Source organism: Pezoporus flaviventris, unplaced genomic scaffold (assembly GCF_033815535.1).
Source record: "Pezoporus flaviventris isolate CSIRO_AGI_PZ_B2104156 unplaced genomic scaffold, CSIRO_AGI_Pfla_v1 ptg000013l, whole genome shotgun sequence".
NCBI lineage: Eukaryota > Metazoa > Chordata > Aves > Psittaciformes > Psittacidae > Pezoporus > Pezoporus flaviventris.
Window position 1 is genome coordinate 19,674,618 of NW_026892561.1, and position 26,067 is coordinate 19,700,684.

Genomic DNA, 26,067 nt, shown 5'->3' on the forward strand with positions numbered 1-26,067 from the left:
GTCTGGGTGGTGAACATCTCCCAGAGTGTTCTGCAGCTGTGGGCATCAGGCTTTATGGCTTTATACAGCCCCCCGCCTCCTGAACCACAGGCTTTCCCACAGCCACCAGGCACTGAGCCATTTTTGGCTCTCTGAAGTCCCCTGTCTGTCTGCGCTGGCTGCCTGCACACTTCTTGGCTCCCTTGTCCCCATAATACTGGAGGCTGACGGACCTCACCAGATACCTGAAGAAGACATCCCTACACCAGGGTGGATAAGGCCTGCCAGCTGGGGGATAGGAGTCGGAGGGAATTATCCATGCTATGGTGTCTCCACTCAGGGGGTTTGGATGCTCACCATTTCGAGAAGTGTCTCAGAAGGCTAGCTGGCTGGCAGAAGCCAGGATAACTGGGAAATTCAAAGTATTAATGCTCTGTTTGAACAACTTGGGACAGGCACAGAAAGATGGCACCAAAAAGGGTGGCTAAATCTCTCAGTACTCCAGACCATACCTTGGAGCTTGGCTGGGTGGATGCAGGAGAAGGAGCATCTCTGCAGATAAGTGGTCCCTTTAGGGCAGGAGAACTCAGCGTAGTATACATGGGACTGGTCAGGAACACCACAGTCAACAGGGTCACAAGTTACAGATCTGTCCCACCGTCCTGAGCTGCACATCAGCACCACCTCCTGCTGTGGAGAAAGCAAGCTCCATCAGACCCCCGAGAGAGCTTTAATCTAACTGGTTTACCACCTCAGCAGAAAGGGCTGACCCAGGTTCAAGGAAAAGGAGAGCTTTCACCCATTTTCCCTCCCAAAATGTGCCCTTTCTCCCCACTCTGGACACTGAGTCACAAAGCCCTTACCTGTTCACAGGGTGACATTCGGGGTGTGAAAGCAATGAATGGCCCTTGAGGGAACATGCAAGGCACCTGCACAAGAGACCTTCTAGTGCTTGGTCTGTAACTGCTAACCTTCAGAAATGCTAGCTGCATGCACACTGTGTGAATGGTGCCGGAGCACACTAAAGAAAATAGAAAAATCCCTTCAAGATACACTACAGCTTCCTGAGCTGCAAGTTATTTCCAGCTCTGTGTGCTGCAATTTCCTCCCCTAGAAGATCAAGTCTTACTTCATCTGTTGATGGGCAGCTCTCCTGTTTATTGTTTTTCCCAAATGCACCGATTCTCTCATGCCTCAGTCCACAGACCCTACTGAAATCAGAGGTTCAGATAACCTCATTTAAGAATCCTAATTACATGGCCCCTCTTACACAGCTGGGGGACTGCGTGAGAACCTAACACCCTGTGGTCCAATCACTAAACATGATCAACCTGTGCTACAGACTTCATCAAAGCAGAGTGGTGGATGTTGGTGTGCCATGAGCAGCCTGGTTTAGTGAAAGGAGTCCCTAGCCACGGCAGGTTTAGAGTAGATGATCTTGTAAAGGTCCCTTCCAACCCCAACTGTTCTATGATTTCCACTCCCAGACTGCTAACCCCAGCTCAGCAGTCCTCATGTGGGGCTGCAGACAAAAGAGACATCTTCCTGATATCTCTTCACTGGCTGAGTACAACCATGCAGCTCATACAGTCAAATATGTGACCTGTCCTCACAGCCAGCATGTTTTGATTGAACCTGGCTATGGTGGCTCTGAAGGACATCACTAAATTTGAGGCTGATACTCTTGGGCGTGCAGCAGAATCATGGTGTATCTGAACTAGGTGGACAGGATAGCTCAGAGGAGAGCTGTGTGCACGTTCCTAAAACACTTCAACACGAGTAGGGTCACACGGCCAAACCAGTAACATCACTGGAGGGCTCGGGGCAGGGCACTTGCAAGCTGCCATCGGCTGTGACAGCCACATGGTGAAGCTCTGTCCAGAAGTTTCCCATCTTGCTGCCAAATGCAGGAAAACTGTCACCCGAGGCAGATTTATTCTCTGTGGTTTCATTTCAGAGAATGGGAACATTTTGTTTTCCCTAGGCATGCCTTGGCCCACAGAGCCATGCGGCCACATAATTAATAACCTCCCTGGTGATGAGGAACTGAACGGTGCATCCCTGGCTGCCTCATTGCCCTTTCCCACACCCACCCCTCCTGCAGCAAACACCAATGGATGCAGCATGGGAAACCTGCCTGACAGGTGCCACGAGCACTTGCAGCTCTCCTCTTTCCAGTGGGGAAAGGTCCACCCTGCTGACATGGCCTAACTTGCCTCCCATCAGTCTCCACCCTGTGCAAGTTCATGCTCTTGCTCAAGTTAGCGTGGAGACCAGCTCAGCCCCACAGACTCCTGTTCCCCCTCCAGGAACAGCCTAAGGACAGGACACACTGTGCCCACAACTCTGTCAAGGTCTGTGCCCAGACCCAAGGCAGCCTGGCACCCAAGGACACATCAGTCCCACGTCTCCTCTGTCAACGCCCAAGAGCCATGCTGACTTGTGGCTTTTACAAGGCATCCCCCAGCCCTATGGGAAGCAAGACAAACTCTTTCATAGTGACCTCTGGGCTGCCCTGCTGGTGTGGACAGTGCTACTGCAAAGTAACACAAAGGAAGATAAGCTGTCTGTGCTGTCGGCTGCCTCTAAATATAGTCGCTCTGCAATGACTTCATTTTTCCCTGAGCCACTAACTTCAGCGTTAAGAGAGAAGACATCCCTGGGATGTTAACCCTCCCAGCAATGCCCACGTGGAGAACAGAAATGTCTACCTCTCCGTGTGAGTGCAACAGCCTAGCTTGGGACACCACCTGCAGCGGCATTTAGCCTGGCAGAGCAGTGGTCTGGCAGAGTGTGGCAGCACTGGGCTGGGAGAGCTAGAATGACTGCAAGGAGGGAAGGAGAGGTGTCGCCAAAGCAGGACCACCAGCCACCAGCACAGAGATCCAGTACTAGAACCTCCACTGGGCTGACGTTTGATGGAAAAGAAGCAAGGAGGTCAGGGCTGGAGTAACAAGGTGTCCTGAGGTCACTCCAACCACCTCAGCATGGTTAAATGTCTCTTAACTAGCACTTGGTCCTCGCACAGCTTGTGAGGTCACCTCCACCCTGAGGTCTGCTTACCTGTGTGGATCCCAGGCTCTTCCCATTGCTGGAGTGGAGGATGAATCCCTTTTCGCAGGCAACGGTGCATGCCATGTGCCTCGGGCCATTGGAGGTACAGTTGAGGGTGGCAGCATGAGAAAGCAGCGGCCGCGTGCAGGTTCCGGATCCTGCACAGGCACCATGAACACAGCTATAGAGGAAAGAGAAGAGGGAAGGGATCAACCAGTGGGTCCCAGGACTTCTTTAGCTAGGATGGGCTCTCTCCAGCTGACACCTACATGGGATGCTCAGCAGGTCACAGGTGCCTGCAGAGATGCATAGGTATCCCTCAGCCCCAGCTACTTGCAGGCTTGAAGTCTCCTAATGATGATGCCAGGAGGGTACTTTTTCACAGCTTCGCATTGGCTGGAGCTCAGCCCAGTCCTAGTCCATACCTTCCCACATTCCATCTTGTCATTCCAAGCTTATGAAAGAAGGCATAGCCAAACAATGCTCCATCCAAATTCCATGCTGTCTGGTGGGGTTACTCCAGCTTTTCCGCACTAGGGTATGCACTCTGCATTGCAGAGCCTGCATACAGCCTGGCACCAAAGGGACTGGTGGTGCTCAGTGTAGGTGTGGCAAGAAAGCAAGAGAAGGGAGGTGACAGGGAGAGGGCAGGGAGATGGGCATATGCAGCAAGGCCACAATTCTCTCATGGCCAAAGTAGGAAAATTGACATCAGATGGTCCTATCAAGCAGCACTCCTGAAGGCACAGGGGTTAAAGCTAATACCCAGCTGTTACTGTAGCACCATCCCAAGCAGTCTGCAGCTTCTTCAAAAGCAAGGTGTTATCTACCACATGACCATTTCTCATCTTCAACATGCTCAAATCACAGTAGATACCAGAGAATCTGTGGCAAGAGACCTCCTGAAACTGCACTCTGCAGTGCCACACGGAGTACACCTCACACACGATTGCAGCCACTCACACACGTGTTCCCATAATACTCTGCTTATGCATGTATCTCACAGTGAACAGCGAGAGATCCGTGTTTTTCAAAGGCAACAAAGCCTAGACAGTAACACTGGGTGTTTCCCCTTCCTTTTGAATGTTTGAATCTGCACCTCAATTTCAGTCAGCCCTAGGGCAAAATAAAGACAAGATCTGCATCAACAGATAGTCAGGAAGAAAGGACGAAGAGGCCTTTTTAAAGTCTTTGCTGATAGAAGGGTGATGAGTATGTCAAACCCTGTATTGGACATCAGAGAATCCACAGAGGATTCTCCAACTGCAAGGAAAGGTTTAGCTGGAGAAGAAACATCTGCAGATCTTAGGGAACCAGCCATGAGATGTTCAAACTGTGTGCTGCCCCTCCTCAGACCTGGCAGCAGAGTTGCCCAAGCTTCATGTCCACACAGCTACACCACAGCCTGTGGTGGAAGGGAGAAGCTGCACTTGCAGCAGCTGTCTCCTTCACTCCACTCTTGACCCCTTCCCACACTGCTTTTGAGAAATGTCATCAGGATATTGTCAGTATTTATCTATATAAACTTTTAAAGGCAGGAATCTTGTATAGGAGAGAAACAAACCACCGAATTTCATTTGTGGGGACAGTGCAGCCCTGGGAACAGCAATACCTTGTTTCTGAGCATCATGGGACAAGGACACCTTGGTGTTGGTTGGTCCTCAGCACCTCTGCTCTTCCTACAGGCCCATAAGGCATTTCAAGCCTGTGCATGTTGATGCCAAACTCTTTAAGATCAACACACACCTGTCCATCTCTACAGATGCAGCCATGGCCACTGAAGTGAGATGCAGCTAAAAGGAGGAATTACCCTCCACTGAGCACCACCTGAAGTTGCATGAGGTCCCAGGAAAGCTTGCAGTGTGTCAACCATCACCTCAAAATAAACAGTCCCCTCCTCACTGCAGCAGCTTCCCACCAACAACCATTCATTAGGTACTGATTGAGCATCACAAATTAACCTATAGTGAAGAAGAGGGCTGGACAGAGAACTATGGTCTCCATCAGTGAAATATAGCCAGTAGATTAATTACCCAGGGTGGAATGAGGCCAAGACATGGGATTGACACAACAGCTCCCACAGGAAAAACACTCTGATTATCTGATGTTATCTTCCACCAAGTGGTATAGGTGCAAAAACTGACATCAGCCTTCCTGAAGCAGAGGGAGAGGTGCTGCACCTTCAGCTGATAACTGGGGAGAGAAGGGAAGGAGCTGCACCCAAACACCTCCCCTCTGCTCCCTTCTTTGCACGTGGATGCTGACAGTTTTTGTGCACTTCACACAGAGGTGGGACAGGCAGCCTTTGCCTCTTGCATTTGCTCAACCTCTTCAGCAAAGGATGCACAGCTAGAAATCCCACAAATGACACCAAAAAAACCCAAACGTCTGTGTCGGCACTGAGGGTTAAGGGAATGCAATGTGCTGTTGACTCTGGACAAGTCCACCCAGCCAAAGGCATGGTGGAAACCTGCAGGCCACAATCTTGAAAGAGCCGGTGGGCACGGGAGGGGACCGCAAAGGAGAACAAGAAGAAAGGGACTGTTTTTTCAATGCAGACCTGTTTATGAAGTGAGAAATGGTTTCAGGGCAGCTGCTGCAAATTCTTTCACTAGCTTATATTTCCATTTGCTTCCTTTTTAAAGAATTTGTTTTATGAGCACAGCGTTTGTCAGGTCATTAGCTTCTGAGGGCATCTGGTACCAATTGTAGCCCTCTCCCCTCCCCTCCTGCAGTCACCTTCTCCAGGCGGTTTCTTTGCTCCCTGTCTGTGCCCCAGGCATACACATGCTCCCATCCCCAACTCCACCTCCCCATGACAAAGCCACTGTCCCAAACCTCCTTTGTGTCTCTGCACAAGCATGTGTGAAAGCAGTTGAGCTGCTCTTCTTTCCAGCCTTGCTCTTGCATCCTATCCCCTTCCTTACCAGCCATGGGCATGTAGGGAGATGCAGCTGGTGCTCAGCGTCCATACTATGGTGGTTGGTGCTACATCAATACATCACCACAAGGAAGTCCTTACCCATGGGTGCATCCAGGAACATGGAGGTTATCTAACCAAACCACAGACCACATGTTGGGTAACAGGGTTAGGAGATTAGCTGTGGGTTCACTAAGCAGCTGTAGGCTCCAGGGAAGCTGGATGCCCGCACTGGGGCCCCAAGACACCTAACTTCATTTGCTCATGATGCTGTGTTGAGTTACGGAGCACTCATTGTGGCACCGGGTCAAGGTGGGGTTGTTACACTTCTGGACACATCCAGCTAGGCCAAGTGCTTGGTTGGGGAAGCTCTGCTGACACTGGTGGAGTGACAGGACATTGACTAGGGCAGCCTTGTCAGTCGGGACAACATTGTTATTAAATAACAAGTAATGAAGCACAGATCGTTTTCAGCACTGCTGGACACATTTTGTTTTTCCACCAGGTTGGAAACATAACTGACAATGCTGGTATAAAGTAGATCAAGAGATCAGCAAACTTCTTACTGTATTATTATATCTGAAATTAGTTATACATAAGGGATTGATAATCATAGGTGATAATACCAAAATAATTCCTTTAATATACACCAGATGTATATACTCATTCATGCATTCTTTATGTGTACATAGATGTATTTTACAAACAATTAGCTTTCTCTTTGGCCCAAAAGATGATTAACTTGTTGCCATGTTCTTTGTGACTAATGACACCCCTATCCCACAAATACCCACTAGGTTTTATTTTGAAAATGATCTGCAACTTATTAACTCAAGTTCTGAGAAGCTATTCCCATCCTGTGTGTAGCTTTGAAGTCTGGTGCTATTGTTCCAGACCTGAAGAGGGGCTCAAACACTGAAAGCTTATTTTCCCAATGTATTTCTCAAATATATCAATAAGCTTAAAAAAATAATATATATATAGATATATATCACTTCTATGTACGTACTTTGCCTTGATGGCTTGCTTTATTATCGGTATCATCATGACTATCACTTCACCACTCTGGGCCAGGACACCCTTGAGCCTGATGGTGTACAGTGCAGAACAAGAACAAGGAAATCAAGCCATGTGGTAAGTCCCCATCATGATCCACATGTCTTACCAGGGTTTGGGTAAAGTGATGGAATAAATCACTGTTCCCAGCTGCTGGAATCACCCTAATGAAGGCTGGACGAGGAAATGGTGCAGTTAGCCCAGTTCTGATCTCAGCATGAAGGAGCTCTTTCTCTTTTTGATGATAAATGAAATTCCTTTATCACAGCTGCAAACTTCTAACTTTTGCCCATTTCTGATTCAGGCCATATAAGATGTGGGACAAGCCAAATGTTTTTTTTAAGTTGTTTTTTTTTTTCTGCATGAAACATCCAGAAATATTTCCATTTTTATCCCAGCAGCTTTTGAAGCTCAAACTAATGATTTGTCAACATCATTTTTACAAAATACCAAGTTTTTTCCCTAACTTATTCCACGTCAGCACCAGGCTGCATGATTTTCTGGGCTCACCAACTCCCGCAACTCATACATCAAAGAAAGTTTCAGATGTGAAATTTGTGAAATTCTGCTTTGGAATGATAAGAGGTTTGCTCTGAAATGGGACCAATTCTATAAACAAGGCCAAAACTTTTCCTTTGGGATCCTTCATCTTTCTAGAATAAAAGCAGGAGGCAACTGACAGCAATAGTGGCAGTGGTGGCAACGTTGGTAGGGAGATACTGTTTTGTTGTGACAAAACCCAAATCCTGAAAAGCTGAAATTTCACATTTTACAGCAATTATTCCATGGAACACAGAAAATACTGATGGATTTACCCAAGTCAAGCTAAGCCAAGCCAAATACAGTGCAGCTGCCTAAAGTCTAATAAATCATCCAAAAATTGCTGTACTATCTACACAAGCTTTCAACCCAAAGATTGTTGCTAAAACAGCCCTTATCATCAAGCTCTGACTTTAACAGGGAAAAATTATTCTAAGTTCATCTCATGGTACAGATTTCTGGGGAGAGGGTGTTATAGGAGATGTTGATGGAAAGGTAAAGGCTTCAGCCAAATCTCCTGAAGTTAAAAGTAGTCACTGCATGTACTCTGGTGGAGTCTGGACTGTAGCACTGAACATCAGTGTGATAAAAGATGTTTACCCCAATGTGGTCTAGCAAAAGAGAATAGCTAGGAAATGAGAAAAGGTGTTTTGGAAATACTTGGGAATTTCTCCCTTCAGGCATGTTTCTCACAGAGGGGAAAGGTCTCACTTTTCCAGTAAATCTGATAGCAACCATCCTTGTGGGAGCAGGCTACGTGTACAGACCCAACGGTGGTGATACTTCTTGATTATGATCTTCACTGAGGTTGCCATCTCAAGAAAAGATGTTTGCTTCTGTACGTGACTCCCAAAGAAACTTGGCAAAAAACCAACATCCTTGAGTCATCCACTGTCATCTACCTCACAGAGAGGGATAAGGCACCAGTAGGATGTCAAATGGCCCCTCTGCAGTCATAATGGAGGAGGAAGAAAAAGAAGCAAGAGCAGATCAATCTTAATATATTTCCAGACAGCTCCCTTCCATGTTTTTTTTGTTGTTTGTAACACCAAAATAGACTTACGGAAGCACAGAAAGTGAGGCTGAATGGCATGTCAAGGTTGGTCTAGTCAGCTTCCCAACCTGAGCAGGATGGACAGGTCCTTCATCACTCCTGAGAGGAGCTGGTGACTCCTTCCTGAACACAGGTAACCCATCTGCCCATTGTAAGGCCATGACACAAGTAGGATTTACCTGCCAGTATTCCTCAAGAGTACATACTCAGCTACCCCAACGAACACTTTTATCCATACCTAATTCCCACAACAACACACTGTACCTCATTTCTGCCACCTTAAATCATGCCCAGAGGAATTCACTTCTGATCCACATCTACCACCAAGAAAGACATCGAAAGAGTCAAGGGATTTCAAATGGGAGCTGCAAGCAGAAGCCATAGCTGGACTGCAAGACTTTTACATTATAAGATCTAAGGAGGAAAAAATATTTGTTGTGACAGAGAGGAGATGGTGAGAGGATCTGATCTCTCTGTACAGACACATATACACAGAAAAGACATCTGCTGGCAGGAAGCATTTAGACATTTCTGACAAGAATGGAGTGAAAGCAACAACTTTCATCTCGAAATCAGAGGCAACTTCTCAGCAGAGAGGGTTACTGAATGTAAGAATAGCTCAGTAGGGGAGACGATGGACTTGCCACCTTCCTGCATCCTATACCATGAGATAAGAGAGCCTTCAGAAGGACATATTTAATCTAGTTTCTGTGAAAAATGCTTGTGCCTGTATATGACAGTAGGGAAGGCAGGGCAAAACAGGGCAGGCTGGCTGCAGCAGTACACCAAGGGCTCTGCAGGCAAACCTCAGGGTCTCCAGCACTTGCTCCCTTCTTCACTGAACATAGGAAGGAGAGAAGACTTTGAGATTCATGTAATGTCCATAGTGGTAAGAGAATAAGGAATCGAGATCAAGCTTTGGGGTTTCACGAGAAGCTGTTCCAAGGTTAGGAAAGAAACATGCCTTGCACCTCACGTCTTCTCTGTGTTGTAATTCACCTTCCCTCAGTGTATCAGGGGCTGGCCATGCTTGGAACAAGTTTATTGGACCAGTGGCCCTTTCCATGAGGTGACACCAAGCACCCTGCTTCTAAGCTGTTCAGCTACTGTGATTGACACCAAATCAAATTGGTGAAAATCCTTCTGTGTTGCGAAATATTCCTAGGTGAGAGTGGCTAGTCTCAGGGAAAAGCAGAAAATGCTTTGAGCATCCTCATAAAACCCCATATACAAAGTATTGAACTCAAGAAGCTGACTAAGCTGCAGAGAGCATATAGAATAGGGCAGCCTATGACAATGGTTGATACACCTCCAAGGTTTTCCTTTGTCACTTTCCAGCTGGACAGTGAAGCCTCCAGTTGAAGAAACTGATCAAGTCCTGCAGTAGAGCCTTGGCCACCACTGCCCACCACCCAGTCAGGGACCGACAAGCGAAGTGCCAGAGGTCAACAGGCTTTGGTGTTGGAGGAGAGGTACTTGAGAGGTCTCCATGGCAGAGGCTGAGGGGAGCCCATGCTCCAGGAAGGGTGGTGGATCAGGATCCTAAGCTCAGTTCTTGAGAAGTGCTTTCCTCCAAGCCAAGGAGAGAGGATGTGCATGGTGCAGGACAGACACAACCTGCTCTGATGGGCCTCATGCTGCACCCAAGAGGCTCCATTTGCCTGGGAGAGGCAAAGAACAAATGTCCAAGCAATATGTGTCGTCCTCACAGAAGACAACTCTCAGTGCCGGCTCCACTGTGCATGCAAGCAGAGCATGAGCAGACAATGGCTGGGAGGAGAGAGTGGTGACGGGGGTACATTTTAACCTGAATGGCATCTCAGCCCATCAGGGTGATCTTGGGATACCAACAAAAGGGTCCATCTGCTTTGTGCATGGGGGCACCCTAGGCCAAAGGGAAGAAACACCAGAGTCCCCGCAAATTTTAACACCAGCACAGATGCAGTTCAGAAACTGATCCTGCATAAATTTGGCACCCAGTAGAAAAGAAACCAAACAAAACCTGCCTGGGAAATGGGGCTAAACTGAATAAAGCTTAGCAATTGAAAATATGTAAACAACCCCCTTCTTCATCTGATTTTCTCTCTCTGACATCAACTTTCCATATGAAAGGAACCCAAACCTCACTCCCCTTGATGCATCAAATCCACTTTGAGGGAGCAGAGAAGGGCACTCACACAGGAAATAAAACACAATGCAGATAGCATTTTGTAACACCTTTCCTGTTAATTCACCAAGGCATTTCCCACCATATGCTAACATAAAATCAAACACACTAAAAATAAAAACAAGCTAAAAATAAACATAATGGAGGAAATGAAAAATGTTCCCCTGGTTCAGCGTATAGCCTGTACCAAGCAAAATAGGAGAGACTGTGACACAATATGAAAATACAAAGGATGAAAGCTGCAGAGTTTGAGTTTCCTGGGTGGAAACTCATTAAAACTGATTTTTGCTTAGCCTCATTAGGTACAGAAAGCAAAGAAGAGCCCTGAGCTGCTGGCAGAGACAGTAGAAAGGGGTTAAGTGGTGCTGGTAGCAAGGTGTGATGGAGGGACACCTACACTGCTTTGGTCTGCAAGTGCTCCTTCAACCTTCACAGCTCAAACATGTCCAAAAGCAGAAGACAACTCTTTTTTCAAAACAAGGATGTACTTTTTCATCATCAAATGCCTGCTGCATCCTAGCCTGGAGAAGGCTGCATTTCATCAGCAAAAACATGATCTGTTTTTTTCCCTGCCTGAAAAGCACTTTGAGATCCTTCAAGATGGAAGATGTTGCAGAAATACCAAGCTGTCATATATTCATTATTTTGGCAATGACCATTCCTAGACTAAGTCAGGAAATTTCATTTCTTTGTTGATTTTGTTACTGTCCTTTTCTTGGGTTATTTTAGGAAAGCACTCACATTCACATACTGTGTATCTGAGGCTGGGTGCGTGCGAACGGTCAATTCAATTCTTTACAGGAATAATACAGATCTTCTGTGATATTTTACAGATGAATGTTTCTAAACCTCTTAAGATTTTATATTCCTGAATTTTATAGAGGATTTTTTCCCCAGACTCCACCTGCCTTTTATGAAATGGATTATTAGCTCTTAAAAATAAAAATACTACTGTACATTACTTTTGGAGATGAAATAGATTTAAAAATATGATAAGGGGTACACTTGGATGTTTTCTGACTGAAGTCAGATCCTTTATTATTTGTGAGGCTACTGGAGGCTGTAAGCCTAATCCCTCTTTAAATATTCAAGCCTTTTGTCCAGAAAAGCAAAACTATAAATAGCATTTCCTACTCTGAAAACTCTGAAAACACTCTGAGTGCTTGCTGAGAGCACGTGTGTAACCTGCAATACTGCAGTTAAACCAAGGCAATAGGGAGCCCGCACAACAGCAGCAAGAGGAGAAAACATGAGGACGCTGCTGTGCCCACACAAAGGAGACAGCATGCAGCTTTGTGTGCTTTGGTGATATGGGGACTGGCTTGTGCTTCGGCTGTAATGAGACTTTTAAGAGAAAAGCATCTATTTTCCTCTCTATTTGTCCCCTTATGAGCTTCTCCCCATCCATAGGTAATGCTTAGCTGTGTCCGGTTAGTCTATTTCTCCTTGCAGTCACTTCTGAGGGGAGGGGTAAGATCTCAAAGCAATGAGAGTGTAAAATTATTTTAAAAGATGAGAAAATGTAATTGAAAAACCACATCAGTTGGCTGGGTTCTTAGAAGCATGTGTGTACATAGCTGTAACATCTACCAAGAGGAAACAGACTACATTTCAGGTGAACGCTGATCCTCTAATGTAAGGCTGAGAATAATATTTATATGCTGACTCACTAAGATTAATGTTTCTGTATAAATCACACATGCACTTAAAACAAAATAGAAAGGAAAAAAAAAAAAAAGGAAAGTAAAAAGCAACTGCAGGATATTCATGCTTTCCAGAACTGTACATAAATCAATTGTACCATGATCCCACAAGCTTTTAGACTAACACACGTATGCTCATTCATTACTGGGGATCTTTGTCCATCCAGGGCCATCAACAGAAGAAAAATGACAGTAGCAGTGATGCAATGACCCTAGTGAAAGCCCTTCACTCTTAACACCCCCACAGCTCCAGCAAAGCTTGGACCCAATATCAGTATTTCCAGTGGTGCAGTTTGAGTAACTGGCTAAACCAGAGCCCTGGATTAGCACTCGTGCAACTTCAGGGAGCCTGAGATCTGAAACCAGAGCCAGACTTGGTAGGTCTGGCTGTCATCAGCCCCACTACCCCTGTAGGACAGAGCTGAGCACCATCTTTTCATTCCTCCTTGGGTCCATGCCTCTGCTTGGCATGCTCTTTCTGCCTTGTTTATTTAGTCTATTTTGGACTACAGTCCTTCCCTGTCCTTTTGCCAGCACGACCCACTTGGAGAGCGGCGCCCATTCTGCAAACGCTGCCTCTCATTTGCTGCTTTATGAAGACAAGCAGACGCCTGGGAACACCAGACATCAATAAATTAGAGCACCGTTGCTACTATTATTGTTAGCACCACATTATAATGGTGCAGCATGAAACCTGTTTGGAAGCCTGGGAGAGGGGGAGTAAGCACAAAGAGGAGGAGGAGGAGGAAAAGGAGAAGGAGGAGAGCCTCACCCCCACCTCCTGCAGTGTGGGGAAGACTCAATGGATGGAGATGGAGCTTGTAAAGCATATGCAGAAGCATCCAACATTTCAGCTTCAGCAGCAACCCTCAGCAGTAACTCCTCAGCAGAAGGAGTTTGGTTTTCTCAACAAGGAACAGCCCTTTAGTGCAGTTTTGTGCAGATGCACAGGCCACACACAAAATCTATTTTCTTGCCTTCCCGTAGTGAGATAAGCAAATTCGGCCATTATACTGGGTGTTCCAACACCACCTCAAAAAGCACTGGAGAACAAGTCACGAAACATTCAGCAAGTAGATAAAAACTCCAGAACTCAAGCCCCAGAGGAGAGAGGTACTCTGGGTACATGTTGCAAAGTGCTCTGAGGAGACCATACCTGCAGCACTGATGGCCACATCCCTCCTCATGTTGCAGGAGGCAGGCAGTGGGGTCAGAGGAGCCAGGCTGAGTTGAGGTCCGCAAGGCCACAGCTGCAATGCCCACAAGTGGGGAGGAGAAGTTGAGCAGCACCGAAACAGCCCAGTGGGATGGGTCCTCCTGGCCATGGCTCACATTAATGATGAGGGGGTTGTGCTGGCATGACAGCTCATACATCCCTGCAAGACAAGGCAAAGAAAGAAGCCACTAGCTCAACTTCAGGGATATTTTCTCTGCTTTTGGTGTATCTCTTCTGCTTTCCCACACATCCCAACAGACCAGCTTGGGAAGCAGAAAATGCTGCAAACAGGAATAGGGGACAGCAGCACCCAATCCAGTGAGAGATCCAGAGAGCAGGGGTGCGAGCTCCTGGTGTCCCTGCTGGTACCACAACCCATAGGTTGCTCACCCAAAGAACGGTTCAGCCCATCTATGTCACTCAGCTGGACAGCGACCCTTGGCTTGCGCTGGTTGCTTGGGATGGTGCCAGAGGAGGCCAGGAAGATCAGGAGAGAGGTGGGCACTGCGGGTCTGTCAAAGCACACCTAGGCAGGAGGGTGAGAAAGACCCTGAGAGCATGCATATGAAATACAGCCTTTCTGATCCCATATATACAAGGAGACAAAGAGGGAATGTGGTGAGAAAGCAGGCACAAGATTAGGGGGTCAGAGACTACAGGGCAGCAAATGTGTGGGAAGAGAGAGAAGAGAAAGAAGGGTGCAGGAACACACTCCTTTCCCTCCTAATTCCCCTTTTCCTTTTCACCAGTCTTCCCCACAAGTATCAGTCCCCTTGCTATAAATTTATGGTATCTTCCCAGCTTCCACATTTGCTGCTCTTAAAATTGAGCAACACCTGATCAAGACCTGGATTACCCTTTTTCAGTCCTCCCTCCACGAGGCTCTGATTCCCACCCCATGGAGTGCCGGCCAGGCAAGCAAGGTATTCAGAGCTACTGGCCCTGCCACCAGAATATCTCCGTTAAAAAAAAAAACCAAACAACAAAACCAACAAAGAACAGCCTCAGTACCCAAAGTGACTGCAGACTGTCCATCAGCCAGCACATGGAAAGATTTGTGGGAAGAAACCCTGCCTGCTAGGACAGTCGACAGCTCCCCACTTGTCTATAGCCCCGAAGGCTACGGGAAGCAGCCGGGAATCTCATGGCATCAATCATAGCAGGACAGATGTTCTTAGGAAGTAAGAAGATAGAAATGTTTTTCTCCCCCACCCTGCTATCCCCCCACCCTGTGCCAAGATGTGTTTTGATCAAGATCCACCCTATGGAGTGTTTTTGTTAAATGCCGGTGTGGAGGAAGCCCAGAAATTCAAGGCGAAGGTGTATTTTGGAGGAGGGCAAGTCCCAGCAGGCCTGGCACAGCCCAAGGAGCAGACTGCGGGAGCAGAGGGGACAGCCACCCGATTCGTGATGGCATCCCAGGCTCAGGGTGGTTCATGCCATGCCAGGCATTGCTTATGCATGGGAGCAGGAAAAAACAGTGGGCTTCAGCCCAGGGCTCCCACCCTGCAGGGAGGTGTTCGACAGCAGACACCACAGAGTGAGTCCCCACTGCTGCTTACATGCTCCCTTGGCCAGGGCTTGCTGCAAGGAGTGGGCAAGGAGGCACAAACATTTTTATTTGATACATCACCACTGTCTCCTTTGGTGAGAAATGTAGGTGTGGGGGGGAGAAACAGGAAAGCCAAAGGGAGGAAATAAAGAAGAGAAGATGAAGAGCCAGCAGGGCTCACAGCCTGCTCCAAGGAGCCCCTCAGGACAGGACTGCAACAGGAAAGCTCCAAGGAGTCAGCCACTTTTAACCCAGGCACCTGCTGCCTGCTCCTCTGAGCATGGTTCTGCAGGGGAGGAGAGATGGTTGAAGTCAGGTGAGGCTTCCCCTGGACTGCACAGCTTAAGGTGGAGGGTTTAGTCTTTCCCTTCCTACAGCGCACCTACTTGGTGTTGAAAGACACTGGCCCCAAGTTAAACCAACATCAGCTGATTTGGACTGAATGTCCCAATTCTTTTTTAGTTTTAGTACATATGATGTGCTTGGCCACAGCCAGCTATCTTAATTTTAATCCCTCCTCTCCCCCTTTCTTTTTCATTTCCTGCACGTTACGCATCCTGACTTGCTTACAAGTGATTTTGATTTCTTCCTCACCGGATGTGTTGGAAACTGAGAACAAAGCATGGCTGGAGAGCTGCAAATCATAATCATTCCCATCTGCAGACCCACGGTGCATGGTAGATGCTTTGTTAGGTGACACAGACACACACACCTCTTGCCCCCCGGCCTACTTACAGCATGACCTAGCCTTTCCCTTTTTATTGGTGCCACTTCTTGAGAAATGCTGTAGGAAGCAATTCCTACCACCCAATCAGTTTCGTGGCATGGCTCTAACAGGGTGACGCAGGTGCAACAGCTTTAAAATGGGCATAGAAGCTGGTGGCCACGAAACACCATGCGCACATGGGTACACATGTGCATGAACAGCACCATTCCTGTCAGGGCAGGCGGGTGCGCTAGGCAAATTGTCAACAAGAAGCTGTCTTTCCTAACCCAATATGTTACCAATCAGGCAAACTGTATTAAAAACAAGGAAAAAAGAAAAAGGGCATATTTATTACTAGTCCATAAATAATTTTATGGGTGGAAAATAATAGCACTCCTAGAGAGAGCATGGAGAAACAGTAATGAAAGTCTTTAATATAAACATCCATAGAGGAAGAGAACTGACCGCAAGCTCCAATAAAACTGGAACACGCTTTAACCCCTGGTGAGAAGTGGAAAGCAAGCTTCCATCTAGGTAGGGCAGAGGGGGAGATTGCTGCTTTCTCACTAGCAAAGGAGGAAAGGAGCTGCATTTTTCATGGCCAGAGTCTGAAGCCAGAAAGTAGGTTGTGAGCACACAGACAAGGAAGAAAGGGAAAAAAGAACAGTTAAATGAAGTTCTGTGGAGAGACAGAGAAGCTCAGAGGCAATAGCCATGTTTATTGACTCAGGTTTCACAATCACCAAGTCATCTGAGCCTCTTGGGAACAGGTCATCTCTAGACAGCCTCAAGCAGAGCAGGGCAAGGTGCCCCTCAAACTGCAGAGGAAGCAGCATGCCAGAGCCCAGCTTTCCAGTAACACCAGGAAACAGCCACGAAACCTCTAAACCGTGTCTGTGGTCAGAAAATCAATGCTGTAAAAATCACATTGGCCTCACCCTCAGCTCTCTGTCCTGCTCCTCTGCCTGCCAGGACAGAGAGGTTCAACCCTCCAGGTGCCCTCCCAGAGGCAGCCCCCAGCTGTGGAGGCAGCCCCTGAGCTCCCATTGGGATGCAGGATCAGCGTCTTTGGCACAGAAGTGCCTCCTTTGGTCTGGTGTCACCGGTGAGGGCAGAAGGACCTGCATGCCACAGCTGGTTCCTGTGGGCTCAGGGTGCTCAGCAGCAACCTGAAGTTCTCAGGACCCCTCAGGATGGCAGAGTATATCCAGCTACCCTGTTTGTTCATCAGTCATGGGGAATGAAGGCAACTAGGACTTTCAACACAGCTTGTGTCTGCTCTCTGTGGGTGTAATGGCACAGCTTGACTATAAAGGGTAGTTAGGAGCAAGTTGTTTCTCAGCCTCAACACATTTCTGTGGGCTTCTGGTTTCAGGCACAGCCCTTCTCCTGGCAATTTGCCCCAGGATGGGTTTGCTGTTCACAGTGGGAATGGGGCAATGATGTAAGACCCAGCCACAGGCATTTGGGGTTTTTGAAGAGCTCGGTAGAATACCAAGCCCTATCTGAGCAGTTTTTAAGACTGCTGTAGCTCCTACAAGACAGAAAAGGATGGGCCTTTATCATCAAAATGCTGAGGTAAGCAAATCCTTCATCCTTACTTACCTTGAGCCAAACTCCTTCATCGCCTAAGGGCATTCTCTCCTCATCTGGATCCTGAGCATTGTCTTGGCTTGGAGTGCAGGGGAACCAAGCAGCCAGGGAAAGGTCCTTCGGCACACTGTGAAGCTGGGATTTACATACCTGAAAGGAGAGATTTATTTCAACCCAGAAAGAAACAAGGGAAGTGAAAGAAAGAAACAGTACCTACAAAACCTCAAGACTCAACAAATGTTGACAAAGATCTCAGCTTGTTTTCTAGCAACTTGTTTTGCCTAGCAAAATTGTTTTGAAGACAATTAGGATACAGGTTCCCAAGCAGGAGTAACATCTTGCCACCCACACCTGCACAGGAGACTTTTGCCATTTTGGGGTGTTGTAAATATGCCAATTAAGCACCCTATGGTGTCTGTGGGGCTGAGTCAGGAATCAAGCCAAGCTGTGAGATGATAGGTAAGACCACAGCGTCCTGATTTCGGCTGGGCTGATGAGATCCAGAGGTGTGATTCATTTGCCCGAATACTAGTTTTCTGTTCCATTCAATGCCTCGTGGTATCCCAAATATCCACATATGCCTGGCAGGAAAAAAAACCAAACCAGGAGAGATATGTATCGTTCTAGAGGAGCAGACACCTGAGTCCAAGGCATCTCCTCAGACATATATATCTGAGCAACTTAATCATGCAGGTCTCAAGAAGAATGTTTCTTATATCAGGTCAATAGAAACACATGCGTAACAGGCTAAATATGACTTCTTGACAAATTTCTTACCCTTCTTCAGTTTGCAAGGAAAGAACACACACGTACCATGTTAACACTGATCAGGCGAATTCCTGTCCTAGACCTCCAGGCCCAGCTCCAAAGCCCATATGAAAGATGGGAATTCTCCCACAATTTTTCCTTGGCTTCAGATCAGAGAGTTTGAGAGCAGTACAGATGCTGATGAATGCGTGATTTTATCCTTTCAGGCCCTGACCTTATAAGGTATTAAACTTGTGGGATTTTTTTTAAACCAACATGCTCAAGGTTGTGCGTTTAGCTGGTGGGATGGGGGTGGTCACTGTTCTGCAAACCGCATGGTTGGGGGTTGCTCCCAGCCTTGAGGAAACACACTTCCATGTACTGCAGTCCCCAGGCTTAGGGACTACTGAAAGAGGTATGAGAAATGCACAGGTCTTCTACTGGCCCCCTGCATGGGAATAGAGCAATCAATGAACGCTTCCAGAGGTGTTCTGAAGGTTTTGGTTTTGCCACAGTGCACTCTTGCAGCAGTTACCTCCCCAGCTTTACTGCATGGGCTTTGCTAGACAACTCAGTTTTGGGGTCCATGCCTTCACTCACCGTCACAACAGGCTCTCCAGTGACTAAGGAAGCAGGGCAGGACTTTGCATCGTGATGGGAGGCATAGGCTTTTGTTGCCCACAGATCCACAAAGCCATCAGGCGTGTAGGGTCCACAGTCCAGGACACTGCTTGTCTTCTCAAATGGCTCACACACACCGTCCCCATCGTGCACGTAGCACAGGCTTGGTTCCCCTGCAAGGAACAACCTGTTTACAAACCAGGCTCCAGGCACATACATCTCCACATTCTCCTCCCAAGGGGCATGCTGGCTGTTTAACCCTGGGATTTCCCACCACAAGGACCTGACAAGCTCCATGGATCACTCCAGCTGGAAATCCACGTTTTGTTGTGAGGAGGCGCATCACTCCCTGCTCCGAGGAGCAGTGTGAATAATGGAGCAGTGTGAATAATGTACAGTTTTGACTCCTGCCTCAAAAAGAGGTCACAATCCATTTGGACTCACCGACACAGTTGAAGCCTTTTTCCTTTTTACACTTCCTGGAACAGCCATCTCCATCTATCAAGTCCCCATCATCGCATTCCTCCTCCAGGCTCCTAAGAGGACAACAGCCAAACATGTTAACAATGCCCTTGACTGAACATTCCTGTGCTTCTGCCCAATTGTGAGTGAGGACCCCATATCTTCGTTCCATTTCCACAGAAGCAGGGAGAAGAAGAATAACTACATGTGGAGTAAGGTAGAGAGCACACTATATCTTGCCAGGGGATAAAAAAGTTGAAAACACAGCATATGGCAGAAGGTGTGACTGTACTGTGACTTTCTTATAAGACCTGAGACAAGAACCATGGGAAAAAATGAAGCTATAAGCAACAGGGGAAGTAGAGAACCACGTCTCAGGAAGACTTGCTGCTGGAGAAAGCAAGAGTTGGAATGGGCAGGAGGTTCTGAGATGGGGCTGGTGTTTCAGTGGGAGCTGGAGAAGGGAGAGAGAGAAGGTTAGCCCAAAAGGAGTCAGGAATCAGCCCCCAGTTGACATTTATGGCATCTCATGAGGAAAAAAAGCCCAGGCAGTTTCCTTAAAAAGGTTCTGTCCCCACACTGCAGAAAATAGACCCAATAGGCAAAGCTGGCAGAAATGCCTTGATTCATACCTGTTCCTTTGTGCACAATTGCACATCCCAAACCACAAGGAGGAAAAGAAAAAAACCCCTCCAGTGTACATCCTTGGGGCAGGATGATGTGACAGCTTACAGAACCTCAGCTGAGAGCTTGAGTTTCTTGACTTACGTGGTCACCTTCCCATCCCCACAGTAGGGTGCTCCATGGACATGGACAAGCGGTGGGGAGGCTTCTCCTGATGTTGTCCCAGAGACTGCCTGTACCTGGTACTGGTACACCTGCCCAGGCATGACTTCCCTGAAAGAACAGAGAGGACTTGATGAAAGAGCAGGAGGGAACAGCCCATACATTTGCAACAGATTTGTTCACCGCAGCTACAGAAATCATATGTGTGTGCCCATGCAGTATCACAGTCTGACATGCGTCTTTGTACTCTAAACAGCCAGAGGCAGAGACTGTGGGAAGAGGGTCTCTGCCAGGTCATGCAGAGGGCCCTGATACTTTTTTCCCTAGGGTCTGAGCAGGAGAGAAGTGGCATTAACTGGAACAATGATTTTCCCAGTTGTGTTGATGGGGAAAATGTTTCTGGGTTAATAAACTCCTTCTAGTTAGCCTGGGCTCATGGGCAAAGGTTATGCTAACATGGTGGGTCTGCAACAAGCTTCCTCAACGCTGAACAGAGAATCCACTTGTGGAATTGAATGTCATCATTCCTGAGGTGGGGAGGGAAGGAACAAGACACAAGCAACACCGTCCATGGATTCAAAGGCAGGACTGGAGGAGGTCATCAAAACTGTCACAACAGAGCAGCCCTGTCACTCACGTGTCAATGAACAAGCGGTGTGCCTGTGGTGGGGTGGCGGGGGACCCACTTGCAAATGGGGGGTCACGGAGGACTCGGTACTGGATCAGCTTGCAGGCAGAGCAGAGAGAGCTGTGGGGCATGGATGTCAGCAGGGCTGTGTCTATCTCCATCCTCTCATCAAAGGTGTAGATTTTGACTCCAGACATCTTTTTAGGGATGTTAAGCTTCACGGTAAAGGGAACATCACAGAAGGTGTCCAGGGGGCCCAAATGGATGGACTCCCCATGCTCTGTCAGGATTTCAATATCAGATAGCGACTTGGGAGAGCCCGTGGAGAGGTACGTTGTCCAGAGGGTGAGGGAATCAGGGTAGACAGGGTGCAGGAAGCGCAACTCCAGGATGCAGCCATCTGGCTGGGGGCATGGTACAGTCATGTTCATGTGGTAGAGGTGGAGCTCTGGACTCCAGGCCTGCAGGCTGGGCTCACAGGGCTGATCCACATCTGGAGGCCCTGGGCAGGAGGGACAAGAAGGCAGCTGATGAGAGCCAGGGGACAGCTAACTTTACAGGGGACACAAAGAGGCAATCCTCCCTGCAGCATCCCATAGGTCCTTGAGCATCTCTGTACTACAGCTGCACAACCATGAAGTTTTGCACTCATAGGCATATGCCAGACCTGGTGGCATCTGCCCTAACATTATAGAAAGCAATAAACACCACTAGTCTCCCAGCTCCTGGGTATGAATACAAGCATAAGGCTTGGCACATCTGCTGTCTCACAGCATTCTAAACCAGGGACAATGGTATCCATGCTGTAGCTGGTCACAGTGCCAAGCTTTAGAGAGAGTCTGGACAGAGCTGCAAGACATGAAGCTTTCTCTGTAGTCTCATGGGTACAAGAGGCTTACCAATGGCATCTGGATGCCAAGTCCCTAGGGTTCCATGGGTTTGGACAAAGGCTAAACAGAGCAGAGACAAAAGCTTTTCGCAGGCACATGGGGGAACAGGTCACAGGCAGGAAGGGACAAGGTCCAAAGCAAGCCAGAGAAGCAGCTCTGGAAGCAAGCCCTTCAACTGTGCGCTATATACAGCTCATCAGATCATTTCACCTGGTCTCCTACCTCCTCTAGCTTTGCCATTGGAGGAGCTGAGGCAGCATGAAAAGCCCAACAACTCCTGTGGCAGCTGTGTGATCCTGAAAGTCACCAACATGCCTACAAGGTGGGTCTCTAAACCAACGTCTGAGTTTCACAACAAGTGAAGTGGTAACATCCTGCTGTTCACCTTGGCAGGAAGGAATTACATCCAGCCCAGATGGCCCAGGACTTGGCACAGACTCAGTGGGACTGAGCAAGGAGCTGCTCTTGCTCCCTTTGGACAAGACTGCAATAAAGCCTGTGAATACCCTTGAGGTTTTGAATGAGGTCCCAGGATCTATGTTGTAAGACTTTTATTTCAATTAAATGTCCCTTCCTTTGACAAGAATCTCTAACAACTTTCTGGGCAATGATTGGGGTTAATAGCAGAATGTCAGTTTCTTTGTCCAAAGCCATCTGGCACTTACCAGGTATTTCCTGGGCATGTAGAAGCCCTTCCTGCACTAAAGAGCCTCCCAAAGAGGAGACAACTTTCTAAAAGAAAAAAAATCTTCTTTTTATTTCCCAACAAGATCTCGTCTCTTTTCAAGGGATTCATGGCCAGGGAAAGAGCAGGAACATTTACCTTCTGCTTCTTCTGGGGTCCAGTAGCCAGAGGAATCACACACGCGAGGGGAAGAGGCCTCGTGCACATACTGACGGAAAGTGCCATCCTCTGCACAGTCATCACAGAGCATGTCCTGCTCCCTGCAGACAGGGGACAAAAGCATTGGCATGCCTAATTGTGACTAGTTACTTTTCCATCCACATTTGTTCAGACAGGATCAGATGGGAAGTCAGAAAAGCAAAGCTAAGTTCCCAGGAAGCCTCTGGGCATATCATCCTGCTTGAAATAAGCTTCTTCAAAGACAAGACTGTGACCGTGGACCAAGCTGGTTTTAATCTGTCTTCTTCTACATGCCCTATAGATGAGCCATTGAGTCACCTGTTCTTACCCATGAAGCAGAGCTAATAGACTTCACACTTTTTAGGGCAATGCCTCTGCAGCTGGGTGCACTTGGGTCTACCTCTGCTAAACCCCATAGTCAGGTTTTGGCTTTCATCACTACTGTAACACAAAATGGTCATGATAATGTCAACTGGGGGGGGGAGGGTGTGTGTCCTAGTGTGCTCTCCAGGAAAGAAAAAGACACTTTTTTTGTGATAAGTTTTAGCCACTTTCCTTGACCAGTTCATCTCAGGTCTCCCACCATGGAGCAGCTCCTGAGACAGCTATGAGCAAGAACAGGGGATGGATCTGGAGGCCCAGCACCTGCATTCTAGACCTGTATTTTCCTGCTCACAAACCACACCATTCCCCACCAAAGCAGTCTGTTTGAGTGACTTAAGGCCAGCCAGCACTCAGAGGTTCTCATGTCCAGGGGTGTGACAGACACATGCCCTTGCCATCCCTGGCTGAAAGGCACATTGTGGAGAGCACCAGTTCTTTGAAAAGGCAGCAAACGCTCATCTAAGTGTCCCAGCTACACTCAAACAGCACTTTAAATTGCAAGAGACAGCTTTGTGAGGCAACTTTAAAACAAGTTCAAGACCTCTTTAACATGTGCTTATGGTCCCATAATAAAAACATAGACCTAAAACCTGGTGGAAACTGAGACGTTTTAGTAAGAGTGGCTGCTGAATAGCGGCATTGGTGGTGTATCCAGGTCTTGATGACTTGCTGGCATTGGGGAGAAGGAAGACAGCCACCCGGCACTTGGGGCTATGCACTGCTCACCAGCCAGAAAACTCTGGTTCCTTGGCATCATTTCTCTGGCTTGAAAAGTTTCCTGACTTACCCCCAGTTAGTTACTCTGCAAGTCCGTGACAGTGCTGGGAACGAAACCCAGCTCTTGCGGTTCAAGCTCCCTGCCTTAACCACAAGGCTGCATTTCCTCCTGGTAAATAGCTATTTTATACAATAAGTGCTAAATGAAGCTCATTTTTCATTCTCTGATTGCACTCTGGGGTTTAAGAATTGGCACTGCCTCCCAACGCTCTTCAGCTTTCCCTCCCGGCACCCCGACAGCAGAAAACTTGCGGGAGAGCCCATGTGCCAGTAGGGCCACTGCAGCAACCCAGCTCTTGTGTCTGATGGCTCTGCTGGAGACAGCCAGGGAGAAAAGGGGATGTGGGGTCTGCACCATAGAGGATCTCTTGTCCCCTCTAGCAGGTTCCTGTGCGATCCCCAAACCATTGCAACAGCAGATCCCTTACCTCTCGTGGATGACACCACTGATGGGAGGCAGCCAGTAGATGCTGAGGGAGTCCTGTGTCTGCCCTATGACCATGGGAGGCATCGGGATGGGTGCAGGCTTCTTGCTCTGGCCCCAGCGCTGGTACACCAGGTCCAGGTAGCAATGCATCCGGGCCACTTGGTTGGGAGTGAAGGTGTTGGTACAGTCGTCATCTGGCGAAAGAGAGGCCAGGCTGAAGGTGGCAGGTATGGGCCAACGATGCACGACAATGTGCACATTTCCTGATCACCAAACCTGGTTTGGGAATCCCTAGGGGGACCTGGGAGAGATCAATGTGCGGTGGCTCTCCTGTCCGGACTCTCTGGTGTCGTGTGTCCGCACAGCCACAAGATGGCACTGCCTCAGCAGCTCCACATCCTTGGCGCTTACTCAACAGCAGCTCGCACCAGTTCCAGCGCTTGGGCAGTGCCACCATCTTCATGAGACTCGCAGTGCGTCAGCAGGAGGTGACAGAATTGCTCTTCAGGCTTTGGTCCTCATGGGCTGCCAGGAGGAAGACCAGCCCTCCACGACATGCCGTTGGAAACCAAGCCAAAAGGGCTCCACTCAAAGGTCAAAAATCGTAATAGTCATAGTAGTAATAACAACAATTAAAAAAAAAAATAGAAAAGTTGCTTCAGGACTGGAGAACAATGGCACACCACCATGCAGACAAAAACTGCCTTAATGCATGTCCAGTGACAGACTGGCAGGGAGGGATGGATGGAAACAGCCTGCAGCAAGAAAGGGACTAAGAAGCTACTGCAAGCACAAGCTGCAGCCTGCCACATCCCAACACACCAGGAGGGACCACATAAGTTAGAGAAGGAGAGAAGGGACTATTAGTGGAGGTGGAAGGGAGAGAAACCCAAGTTTCTAAGGAAGGTGACCCCCTACAATTTCTGACAAGGATTACTCATTACCTGTGTAACTCATGTAGTTGTTGAAGGGCGTTCCCATGTAATGTGTCTGGCCACAGGTGTCATTGGTGGGGTCTGGATCCCGACAGAGTTTACTCTTTGGGGTGGGAGCAGTGTCGGCACAGAGGTCTCCCGTTTCCATGGATGGAGTTGTCTCTCTGCAGGGATCATCACAAGATTCCCGCTCACTCACTCCCTTAAAGACATGGTACAGCCCCAGGACATGTCCCACTTCATGGATCATAGTGTTCGTGTGGCCATGCATACCATAATAAGCAGGGTTGAGAACAACTCCACCTAGAATTGGAAGTACAGAGAACATTAACCAAAGAAAGAGACAGCAGGCAGCTGCCGTTACTCACCTGTGCTATATAAAACTCCTCTCATTGTGCTTCCAGGTCACAAATTAGGTGCCAGATGGAGACCTGAAGATGGACACATTCACCCTTTTGAAGGATGGGAAGAGGGCTCCTTTACCCTCTTGGAGTGGAATGGTGGGTGGCTTTTCTTCCCCATCTGATCACACCACTTCCTCCAAGATCTTCAATCATTTCAGCTCGCATTTCCCTCTGTGTCTTTTCACATGTTCGTAATTCAGAGTCTGCTTTGGTTCACGCTTACAGCTCCAAATGAGGTTTGGAGCCAGGGAACCAAACCAAGATATGCTGTGAGTTTACAGAGATACTCTTTTGAACTAGAGGACAGAAGACCTTCCCTAGCCTAGACAGTGGCTAAAGCATGCCAGCTCCCATGGCAGGGGAGAGCAATGAGGCGCCTAGCAAAGTCCTGACACACTAGGCTGTGCCAACTAGAAGCCACCTTCAGCACAAGCCCACATGAAGAGTCAAATGCCCTGCCTCTGGCCACTACTGAAAACATCAATGATCTATTGCTTCAACCTCCAACCAGACTTTAAGGAGTAAATTAAAACTCTCATGAGGCGCTGTTGCAATCCAATAAGCTTCTATCACAAACCTGACCCAAATTCACTATGTATTT

The 26,067-nt window shown here is 47.9% G+C and overlaps 1 protein-coding gene across 1 annotated transcript in view; it reads right to left on the reverse strand.

The window, feature by feature from the left end:
- PAPPA2 (pappalysin 2) overlaps positions 1 to 26,067 on the reverse strand; it is an 86,648-nt gene that overhangs the window by 30,087 nt on the left and 30,494 nt on the right. The window contains exons 4-15 of the mRNA XM_061452042.1: positions 25,072 to 25,365; positions 24,129 to 24,321; positions 22,498 to 22,619; positions 20,794 to 21,286; positions 20,139 to 20,267; positions 19,353 to 19,444; positions 18,888 to 19,081; positions 17,553 to 17,690; positions 14,080 to 14,215; positions 13,630 to 13,849; positions 3,043 to 3,214; positions 492 to 669 (exon numbers count right to left, since the gene is read on the reverse strand). Coding sequence (XP_061308026.1) covers positions 492 to 669; positions 3,043 to 3,214; positions 13,630 to 13,849; positions 14,080 to 14,215; positions 17,553 to 17,690; positions 18,888 to 19,081; positions 19,353 to 19,444; positions 20,139 to 20,267; positions 20,794 to 21,286; positions 22,498 to 22,619; positions 24,129 to 24,321; positions 25,072 to 25,365 — 2,361 coding nt within the window. The remainder of the gene's footprint in view (positions 1 to 491; positions 670 to 3,042; positions 3,215 to 13,629; positions 13,850 to 14,079; positions 14,216 to 17,552; positions 17,691 to 18,887; positions 19,082 to 19,352; positions 19,445 to 20,138; positions 20,268 to 20,793; positions 21,287 to 22,497; positions 22,620 to 24,128; positions 24,322 to 25,071; positions 25,366 to 26,067) is intronic.